This window comes from Rattus norvegicus, chromosome 10 (assembly GCF_021556685.1).
Source record: "Rattus norvegicus strain SHRSP/BbbUtx chromosome 10, alternate assembly SHRSP_T2T, whole genome shotgun sequence".
In the NCBI taxonomy this organism is placed as follows: domain Eukaryota; kingdom Metazoa; phylum Chordata; class Mammalia; order Rodentia; family Muridae; genus Rattus; species Rattus norvegicus.
The window spans coordinates 41074263-41085565 of NC_141543.1; the positions used below are offsets into that span (position 1 = coordinate 41074263).

The window sequence follows — 11303 nt, forward strand, 5'->3', positions numbered from 1 at the left end:
TCCAACTGTCACCCACTTGCAGAAACCATCTGCAGCTGGCAAAAGCAAGCCTATACCAGAGCATGACGCAAATCACAGTCAACTGCCGTGGACAGTCTGAAGCAGCCCCATACCCCATGCCTGGGATTAAAACAGAAACATATTCCCCAAAATATTTCTAAGTTTAAAACCAAAATTCTCACTCTGTAGTAAACTGTTTTAACCATGGGACTGCAATCTCCTACCTGGGAAATACCCCTGCCCAGTGGGAAGTAGATGTTGTGGGTCACAGTTGGTCTTGGAACTAAGAATACAGACTGCTGCTGTGGTATACTGAGCCACTGCTCAGCCAGAAATGGAAGAAAACAATCAGACATCTATAAGGCAGAGGAAATCTATAAGACAGAGGAAATGTTTTGGAAAAGGAAGGGGCTGGTGGGCTATGTTTTGAACTTACCTTGAATGGAAACAGGAAAAAGATGGTTCACAAGACACAGGAAGTTCTAGAAACTTCACAGGGTTAAGAAGTTGACTCTAAAAGCTTACATAAACAGTGCACAATTGTTACAAAGAGCACAGTGCTTCACTGTGACATAATTTCTCATTTCTGATGAACTGTGTGTGTGTGTGTGTGTGTGTGTGTGTGTGTGTGTGTGTGTGTGTGTGTGTGTGTGTGTGTGTGTGTGTGTGTAAATAAAATTTCAAAAGCATTTGTCTGAGGAACCTTTAAACGCCTGCACACTCAGGGTGATTTTCTTCTCAGCTTAGTGGAAATTGTTGGGCTGACCTTCCTCAAGTTGTATTAAGGTGTGTCTCTGTATTTTTAATTGTTAATTCTGTACTGGCAGATAACTAAGTGCCAGCAGGATTTTGGTATTGTCATTTTTATGTCCATCACTGAGTTTTCTACATTGTAAATGTGTGCCCTTCCTCTCTGCCTAAAGCAACCTAAGAGATGAATCAGGTGATTGGTTGTGATAAAGATCTGATGGCCAACAGATGGGGCAGGAAGCATGACGGTGGAACTCCCAGGCTGAGAGAGTAACACAGGGGAGGCAAAAAGGGAGAGATTACACAGTGGACATGGAACGAGACTGGAGAGAGGTAAGGAGGTAAAGAACTAGCCTCGTGGCATTCTCAGGCTAGTATAATTGGGTTAAGTCTAAACTGAGCCCCAGCAAAAGGTCTCAGCTTTAAATTATACTGGAAGTCTTCATGTTGCTGGCAGGACCAAGAAAATCCAGCAATAGAGAAAGGAAAAATGAACCATAAGTTTTAACAACAAATAAGAACTCGTTTCCAGAGTATTGAAAAGCAAACTTTAGTGACCATGGGCAGCTAGATATTTTTTCCTCATTTTTTCCAATTCAGCTATTTTGCATTCACACTCAAAGGCATTGTTCAGCACAGATCCTAGACTGGTCTGACGTATGCACTTTCGCCTAAATCAGTAGGTCCCAGTGATGCTTTAAAAGGTTGGTGGCTATGAATTCTGCATCATCACTAGAAAGAAAATATTAATCCTTCAATCTTAGTGTCAACTCCGTCATCAGTAAAACTTCAGAACATGTGGAAAACATTCTATGTAACTTTTCCAAACACAAGTTTATTCTGCATCACGAATGCCAGAGGTTTGCTGAAATCTACCCTCATGCTCACCCTCGACTAACTACCACTCATCACTCTCTGGATGAATTCTGTCACAGTCAGTATGCAATGAATGTCTCAAGGCAGATTTACCGCATGCATTTTACTTATACGGTTGTCCTCAATTATGTGTCTTCTGGTGGTTGGCAAGAGATGAGCTTTGACTGAACGCTTTCCCGCATGTTTTGCATTTATAAGGTTTTTCTCCTGTATGAATCCTCGTATGTGTCATAAGCGACGAACTCTGTCTGAAGGCTTTCCCACAGACTTTACAGTTGAATGGTTTCTCTCCGGTGTGAATTCTCTGATGCTGGATGAGGGCTGAGCTTTGGTTGAAGGCTTTTTCACAGTCACTGCATTTATAAGGCTTCTCGCCAGTGTGGATTTTTCTGTGAGTATTGACTGCAGAGTGGGAACTAAAAGCTTTCCCGCATTCTTTACAGTGGTAAGGTTTCTCTCCCGTGTGGATTCTGTGGTGGATGTTAAGCCTCGAGATCCAGGAAAAGGCCTTCCCACACTCGTCACACTTGTACGGCTTTTCTCCCGTGTGGATTCTTTGATGCTGGATAAGTGCTGAGCTCTGGCTGAAGGCTTTCCCACACTCCTTGCATGCATACGGTTTCTCTCCAGTGTGAATCCTCTGATGAATGATCAAGGCCGAGTGGTAACTGAACACTTTGCCGCACACATTACAGTGAAAGGGCTTCTCTCCGGTATGGATGCGGTGGTGTCTGCTCAGCCGTGATATGGACGTAAAGGCTTTCCCACACTGGCTGCATTCATACGGTTTCTCCCCAGTGTGAATCCTCTGATGCTGAATAAGAGACGAGCACTGGCTAAAGGCTCTCCCACACACGCTACACGTATAAGGCTTCTCTCCAGTGTGGATCCGCTGGTGATTGTTAAGGGACGAGCTGCCTTTGAAGGTTTTGCCGCATTCCTTACATCGATAGGGTCTCTCTCCAGTGTGCATCCTCTGATGCCCAATGAGAGAGGTGGTGAAGCTGAAGGCCTTCCCACATTCACTACAGACGTACGGCTTTTCTCCAGTATGGACTCTCAGGTGCTGTGTCAGGGACGAGCTTTGGCTGAAGGCCTTCCGACATTCCTTACATTGGTAGAGCTTCTCTCCAGTGTGAATCCTCTGATGTTTGCTCAGGGAAGAACTGTGGAGAAAGCCCTTCCCACAGATGTTACACTTATAAAGCTTGTGCACTGCGTTGAACCCCAGTTGTCTGAATAGAATTGAGTACTGCGGGGAGCGGGGCTTTCTTCCCTCGGAGACAACTCTGGTTTTCCTAGGATTTCTCACAAGTTCGATCCCTGGAAAGCCCCTCTCGTGTGTACAGTCTCTTCTAAGAGAAAGCAGCATTTCACTGAAGAGGTTTTTCCTGTAGCCTGGTTGCTCCTCCAACTGTTCCTCATTTACACACGGTTTTCCCAATAAGAAGCCGAAAAGATCATCAACTCTCTGGTGTTTCAAGACTTCCTTATTTTCCTCTTTGGAAACCCTGGGTTCAAACAAGCTCTTCCACCCTAAATTAAACAAAATGTCAGCAACTCTTGCACAGAGAATAAAGGAAAATGACGCAAAAAATACATGACACAGAAAAGCCAAACTCAAAACCACGTGACACAGCTAACAAATCCAAACTCAAAATCTTAGCAAAGGTTAGGACAAGGACAAAGGAAAGGAAATAGAGGAGGGTAGACACGCCTGGAAGGTCTGAAGAAGTGTGTGTGTGTGTGTGTGTGTGTGTGTGTGTGTGTGTGTGTGTGCGCGCACCTGCATGTCTGTGTGCCTGAGTGTCTGTGTGTGTGTGTGACTGTGTGTGTGTGCCTGCCTGCCTCTGTGTGTCTGTGTGTTTGTGTGTGTGTGTGTGCCTGCCTGCCTGCCTCTGTGTGTCTGTGTGTGTGTGTGTCTGTGTGTGTGTGTGTGTGTGTGTGTGCCTGCCTGCCTGCCTCTGTGTGTCTGTGTGTGTGTGTGCCTGCCTGCCTGCCTCTGTGTGTCTGTGTGTGTGTGTGTCTGTGTGTGTGTGTGTGTGTGTGCCTGCCTGCCTGCCTCTGTGTATCTGTGTGTGTGTCTGTGTATGCTTGCATGTCTGTGTGCCTGAGTGTGTGTGTGTGTCTGTGTGTGTCTGTGAGTGCCTGAGTGTCTGTGTGTATGTGTGTGCCTGCCTCTGTGTGTGTGTGTTTGTGTCTGTGTATGCCTGCACGTCTATGTGTGCTTGAGTGTCTGTGTGTGTGTATATGTGTGTGTGTGTGTGCGTGCACCTTCATGTCTGTGTGCCTGAGTGTCTGTGTGTGTCTGTGAGTACCTGAGTGTGTGTGTGTGTGTGTGTGTCTGTCTGTCTGTCTGTGTGTCTGTGAGTACCTGAGTGTCTGTGTGTGTGTGCCTGCCTCTGTGTGTCTCTGTGTGTGTGTATCTGTGTGTGTCTGTGTATCCCTGCATGTCTGTGTGCCTGAGTGTGTGTGTGTATGTGTGTGTCTGTGAGTGCCTGAGTGTCTGTGTGTGTGTGTGTGTGTGTGTGTGTGTGTGTGTGTGTGTGTGTGTGTGAAGATGGTGAAGATGGGCTGAGGACATCAGATGGCAGCTCTAACAGTAAGAAGGGGTGCCAGTCTTGACTTAGCAACAAAGCCTGGATTGTCATGTATTTCTGAGCACAGCTTATGTTACTATTCAGTTTCAGCACCCAAGTCAGGGGCCAGTATACTCAGGTAAATCCCAAAAGAAAACTGCAGGGAGGAAGAGGAAGAAGAGGAGGAGAGGGGGAAGGAGGAGCCCATGCTCCAAGAACTCTTTGAAACAGTATCAGTCTCGACAGTGCCATGCTGGCTGTTGTCAGAGTGCTGACGCTGTAAGGCGCCTTCCCTCAATAGACCGTGCAGAGGCCGGTGCTCTGGGAATTACAGGGAAGATAGCCAGGGAAGAGCAAACTTTCCATTCAACAGCCAAGTAGCCAGACCACCAAAGAGGTAACTATGGCCTTATGAAAAATATATAAGAACGAACAAAACCAAAGCAATGGGTAGTGGAGGCAGCTATACTGATATTTAAGCTGAGTAGTAATAAGACGAAGTTGAAGATAAATCTAGGGCCCAAGATGGCTGGACGGGGATCACGCTGCCAGCAACAACTTAGTTCAAACTTAGACTGAAGTGGTAGAGGAAGCACTGGGTTCTGAAAGCTGCCCTCAGCTCCACACTCATGCTCTGACTCATCCCCCAACTACCCTCCTGCACAAAATAAATAACTAATGTAAAAAAAGATAAAGTCTAAATGACAGCCAGGGTAGTAAGGATAGACTATAAGAAATTAAATCACTGATTCAAAAGAAATGAATACATTTTATAAAAGAGCTTCCATTCTCTTGATTATAAAAGAAGTTACTGATATAGAAAAAAAAGACAATCAGAATCAGACAGATAAACAGTTATCAACACTCGGTGTTCACAGAGTGGAGCCAAGTGTGGATGCTATTGATAGGGGAAAAGAAATCTAATGTCAGAATTCTACTGTAAAGCCTATGTCTAAAGGAGAAGAGGAAGGGCTTAGACATAGACATATGCTGTACACAGAGACTCTGAAAAAGGTTATTGGTAGAAAATATCCTCATTTAAAACAAAGGAAAATCTAAAGACAGCTCAAAAATGGCAACCCAAGACAAAATTGACTCAGAATGCCCAGCTACTGCCAGCACAAAGTGAATTCTAGGTAAGTAACTGAGCCCAAGAGAATTATCGTCTGGTACCAGAAACAAAGACAAAATCCAAAGTGAGCACTTCTGGTACAGCAACCAGAGTCTAACAAACTCCACTGTACAGACCAGGAATCATGTATCTGCTCTATGTGGCTTGTGAATGTCACAGTCAAGAAGGGCCTAATGAGTATCTGCAAACCTGCTTAAACTCTATACATATTCTGTATGTATGTATGTATACATACATTTACTTTTGTTGATTTTCCTTAACAATGGATATTGAGTTATAGACAAAATAGGCAAAAGCCCAAGGTATGGTAACACATATGTAATGAAAACCTCTTACATTCGAAAAGACTGGAACTTCTGCTGGACCTCATAGCCAGAGGTCATTAATACACCTGGAGATCACTTCAGAATTAGGAATGCTACCCTACTTACGTGCTCAGCCTGTCTGTTTAACCTGCCTTTGCAAGAACAATGTGACAATTGTCCTTACTTGCCGTGGATTTTTTTCCATGCAACCAACTTTAAAAACCTAAGCTAATGTATAATTCCATGCCCCTGACCCAGAGAACAATGCATGATATGGTAGTCACTTGTAGAAAGGAAAAAATAGGTTGAAGAACAACCTTATAATATAAATACCTGACATACTGATATAGAGTCGAAAGCAGCATTCAGATATCACATGATCGCTTTGATCTGTTATCTGGGTCAGTTGGAGTTAGCAAAACTTTATCCCTTGTAAAACTCTGTTAAAGATTTCTGTAAAATATCCCTCATTCTTTTCCCATATCTCTGTGATGTTCAATAAATACAGAGCTAAAGCCTTGTTGTAGATTTAGTTTACTGTCTATATTATGTTAGTTGGGTTCCCAATTTGCATGGGAATTTGGATGACTACAAGCGAGATGTCCCTGCCCCCTAGCTGGTTCTAATTTGTAAATAAAGTTGCAGGTGGCAATGGCTGGGCAGGGTGACAGGTGAGACTTTGAGGTTCTGGGGGCAAGGAAATCCAGGAGGAAGGAAACGGCCAGGGAGAAGGCCCCAGCCTAACAAGTGTAGGAGAGAGAGAGACAGAGACACTTCCAAAATGAAAGAGTTGGGGGTCATGGCCCACGAGGGCTACAGGCCTGAGTCTGTGATGGCCAGGATAGAAAATAGGTTTTAGTAAGTAACAATTCAGGAGGAGAGTGCATTAGCCACAGGAGGTTTGAAAGTGCCCAGCCATTGGGCTGTTCAAGACATATTAAAATAGAAGGCTCTGTGTGTGTGTGTGTGTGTGTGTGTGTGTGTGTGTGTGTGTGTGTGTGTGTGGTCTTTCATCCTTGGATCCAAAACATTTAGGCGGGGAGCAAGGAGTGTGCACACCCACTGCCGGGGAGATTACAGCAGATTAACCAATTACGGCTTCAGAGCCCATCGCTAGGGACACACACAGGCACAGTGGCAGACAAACTCCTAAGAGAGCATTCAGGCAGGCACAGATTTAGATTCACGCAACAGACAAGCTGCAGATGGGAGAGGTGGAAGGCACGGGGAGAAAGAAGTAAAGAACTCAAGCTGGGCCTGTTCTTGGTAACGAACAACCACAAGAGGAAGTCCTGTGATTTGTTTTCCTTAGTGCGACACCGACACTTTTGGGGTAGTCTGAGGTTATTAGTAATGTGTTTACGGGGAAGCTGGAACAGGGGTCATGAAAGCTACACGCAAACCACTGAAGGGAAAGAGTTATCAGTTCAGGAAATGTGAAGGGACAGTAGATAGAGCAAGATTGATAAACATTTAACACGTGTCCCGTGGCAGCACGTGACTTCAGATGACAAGAGGCATTTGACAAAGTACAACCGTGCTTGGACAATTCACCTCTCCCGCTGAACCCGATGCACCAGGTGATCAGAAACAAAAAGGACATACATCCTTGCCAGCAACCCCCAGGCGCATCAAAGGAGGTTCCTAGCAGGTGTCCTCCGAACTTAATCCCCTTAGTGTGCCCAGGCAGGTAGGAACTGCCAGGTTCAAGTCCCACTCCCTCTGCCACTTACCGAGGTATACACCTTGAAACATTCCACTTTCCACCATCTGGAAATCTGCTTGCTCTAACTGAGAGATGACCTTTGGCTTGGGAAACAGAATCCCTGTTCATGAACAAGAAGACATGAGCGGCCATATTGGCACAGATATCCAGCCCAAGTCGACCCTGAGGTAGGGATACCATGCACAGGAGGAGAAACTGTTTAGAAAGCAGCCTAAAACCGGGCTCCTAGAGGGTGTCCAGAAGCCTGAGGATCAGTCAGGGATCTGGCTCGGTGTTCCTGTTGGTGCGATATCTTAGGGAACCCATAGCAACAGGAAAACACAGAGAAGGTACCCTTTGCCAATTCAGCTGTGTTCAGACTTCGGAGAATAGCCAAGGGGAAGAACAGCCATGATTGAGCCCAGCTCAACCTAGCCAAACCCTGCACATGCCCTCCCAGGTGGTGGGTAGGGATCTCGTGCCTCCGTGGCAGACTCTCAGCCCCCAGGAAGCTCCTTACCCAGCGAGGCCAGGTTGCTGTAGTTCTCCAGCATCACCTCTCGGTACAGAGTTCTCTGAGCAGGGTCTAGGTGCAGCCACTCATCCTGGCTGAAGGACACGGCGACGTCCCTGAACGTCAATGGCTCCTGGAATAGCAAACCCATTCCTCCTTACCCCAGACCATGCCCACAGATAGCGTGACTGAGAAGCAATCCTGTGAGGGTTTCAAACCCAGAAAGCACTTCTGGTCATCACCTTCATTCTCCAGCATAAATTCATGTATACAGTAGGTGCCACTGTGTCCTCAGAAAGCTCAAATACAGCACCCTTGTCTTAGTTAGGGTTTCTATGACTATGATGAAACACCATGACCAAAAGGCAAGTTGGGGAGGAAAAGTTTATTCGGCTCACTCTTCCACATCACTGTTCATCATTGATGGAAGTCAGGACAGGAACTCACACAGTGGAGGGTCTAGGAGGCAGGAGCTGATGCAGAGGCCATGGAGGGTGCTGCTTACTGGCTTGCTTCCCATGGCTTTGCTCAGCCTGCTTTCTTATAGAACCCAGGACCACCAGCCCAGGATGAACCACTCACAATGGGCTGGTCCTCCCTCATTAATAGCTAACTAAGAAAATGCCTTATAACTGGATCTTATGCTGGCATTTTTTTTTCCATTGAGGGTCCGTCCTTTCCGAGAACTCTATTTTGTGTGTCAAGCTGACACAAGACTAGGCAGCACGACCTTACGAGAGAGCACTCGGAATCATGAAACCAAGTCAGGAGGACAGAACTTAGTCTTCTTGAGACTAAGAAATGTACTAGACATCACAAAAAGAGAGAGGGTGTGGTGGTTTCGGTGCTTCTAATCCTCTCCAAATCGTGGACTGGGCATCCAGGTACAGCATTTGCAGCACTTACAGTGGAAGGGCTAGGAACTCGCCTTTTCTTTAGCATGCCAAAGACATATTTCCACAACCCTAAGCTGGCCACAAAGCTTGGCATCTTTCCTGCTCCGAAAGGGCAAAAGTAAATTAAATCTCTGACTCCCAATGGAAATGAACAAAGAGATAGTCTGCGCCTCTGTTTCTTTGCAGTGCTTGGAGTAAAACCCAGAGCCTTGAGCATGCTAGGCAAGTGCTATATCTATGAGCAACATCCCAGCACTCACTCTGTGTGTGTGTGTGTGTGTGTGTGTGTGTGTGTGTGTGTGTGTGTGTGTGGGTCTGTATATACCCAAATGTGTAGAAACCAGAAGTCAACCTCAGATGTCAAATTCCTCAGTACGCTATTCATTTTTGTTTTGAGACAGGGTCTCTCATTGGCCCAGACCTTGCTGACTCACTAAGCCAGTGAGCCCCAGGGATCCACCTGCCTCTTCCTCTCAAATGCTGGGATGACAAGCATTACCATCACCCCTGGCTTTTTCACCTGATTTCTCCACATTGCTTCAAACTTAGGTCCTCAGACTTGTGTGGCAAATATATTACTAACTGAGCCATCTTTCCAGTGGTGAGGGAGTCCTCTTAGTGGCTAAGTCATCTGTCAGTCTCAACTCAAGAAACGCTTCCCCGAGGAACTGGTACCCATGTCTCTCCTTGAGTAGAATCATGACAGGTACTAATATAATAGCCTCTAGATTAAGAAGGCCAAAACTCCCCTCTTTACAAAAAGCTCAAACAACCACCAAAGGAGTATCGCTTGCATGGTGCAGAATTCTGCATGGGGACACGTCTAAATCAACAGAACGTGAACCTCTCGGTTTCTGTGCCCTGCTTCTGCATGTATGCCACATAACCCTTTCCTTCTGTTCCTTTGAATGTATCCCAGCATCACTTCTATCAATTAGGAGGACGTTAGATATGAGAGTGAGGGTAGGGGCTGGTATAGGGATAAAGCTCTATTGTTTACACTTAGCTTTATAGCAACAGGCTATCACAGCTGATGAGCATTATTGAGGCAAGTGATCATGAGACCAGTCCTACAATCAGGTCACAAGACCTCAAGCAGGTTAATATATGGGGCGGGGAGGATACGTTTTCCACTAGCCAAAATGTTTAAGTGGGAAAAGATATTAAAAGCAGTACTGACGCCCTTTGGCCTGATTCCATATCCTCTGCCTGGACAAGGAAGCTCCTACTCTACTAAAATCCTGCTTGCTAAGGCTCCTGGTACGTCTTGTTGGAACCTTCTCCAAGAGGATGTGAGAACCAGGGGACTAGATAACAGCCTCTGTTCAACAAGTGGAGTGAGGGAAGGCAGTTAACTCCTGGGCAATGGCTACTGATTCGTGCAAACAGGCCTTGGAAACTGGCCTGAGGCATAGGAAGTGCCTTCCTTCAGGAGTTAGGGCTTCGCCTTTCAGTAGCTTCTGTTCCTTCTTAGGCTCTAAAAGCCCAGAGAAGCTCAAGAAAGGATGAAATAAATCTGTCCCCTCCCCACTGCAGTCCAAAGGCAACTCACCCAAAGCTGGGCTGGCAGCAACCTCTTGGTCATGTTTCTCCCTCTGTAGCTCCTCCTGAGAAGACACCTGAGGCAGAGAAAGAAGCTGTGAGGCCTACTCCTCCTGGCTGCTCTCCAGCCCTCACTGGGCCAGAGCAGGTTGGAAAACACCTGCTGGGGATCCGCACTGCCCAGCCTTCCCAAACTACAGGGGACCTGGGTGTGAGTGCCAAAGCCAGAAGTAGGCAACCTGACACTATGTTATTGGGCCTGTGACCTTTTCGCTAGAGGTTATGATTATAGGTGAACTGAACTAAACAGTCACAGCTATCAAGTTAACAAGGTAAAGGGCACCATTGTGTGCAACTCCCGGATGTAAGAGAAAAACACAAATATTCCACATATCTGCACTTGGACATTGCAAGGGAAAGAAACGACTGCAGAATGCATGCCCTTTACAGACTCCACCAACTAGAAATTAGTCCACTCTTCCTCATGGGCTTTTGCCTCTGATCAAAAGAATTACCAAAGTCACTTAAAGTCATTAACAAGAACGCACACGCACACGCGCGCGTACGAGGAACAGCATCACTAGCCAGAACTGTGCAGCTCATGTAGTGCGCATGATATTAACCAGTATCCTTCTGCTCCTTTCCAACAGTAAAATATTAGAGCAAAGGTACAGAGGAAAAAAAAAAAAGGACTGTGGAATTCACTGTAAGACACTGTCCAGCACCAAAGACTGACTGACTGAAACGAAGAAACAAAGTTTCAGCTCCAGGATGGAAAGCCTGCAGGCAATCTGCTCAAGGCCGACCTGACTCGCTAACCTGAAGCCGGAGGCTTTCTTGACCGCTGCTCGGGCCGCGGGACCTGGAGTCAGGGCCCGAGGCCCGTACCTCCCGCCGAAGCCTCAGCGCGCTCCCGCCAGGTCCGCAGCCCTACCCGGTAGGCTCCCGGCCGTGCCAGCTCTACCAGAAAGCCCAATAAGCTCAATGCCCACAGTGGGTACGAC

General features: G+C 46.4%; 1 protein-coding gene across 1 annotated transcript; it reads right to left on the reverse strand.

Annotated features, from left to right (window-relative positions):
* Positions 1–1279: 1279 nt before the first annotated feature.
* Positions 1280–11303, reverse strand: Zfp879 (zinc finger protein 879). Its single transcript, NM_001134600.1, is given in 5 exon segments — positions 1280–3162; positions 7376–7468; positions 7868–7994; positions 10310–10376; positions 11119–11303. Coding segments are annotated over 4 exon segments (1668 nt in total). The 5' UTR covers positions 10343–10376; positions 11119–11303; the 3' UTR covers positions 1280–1747.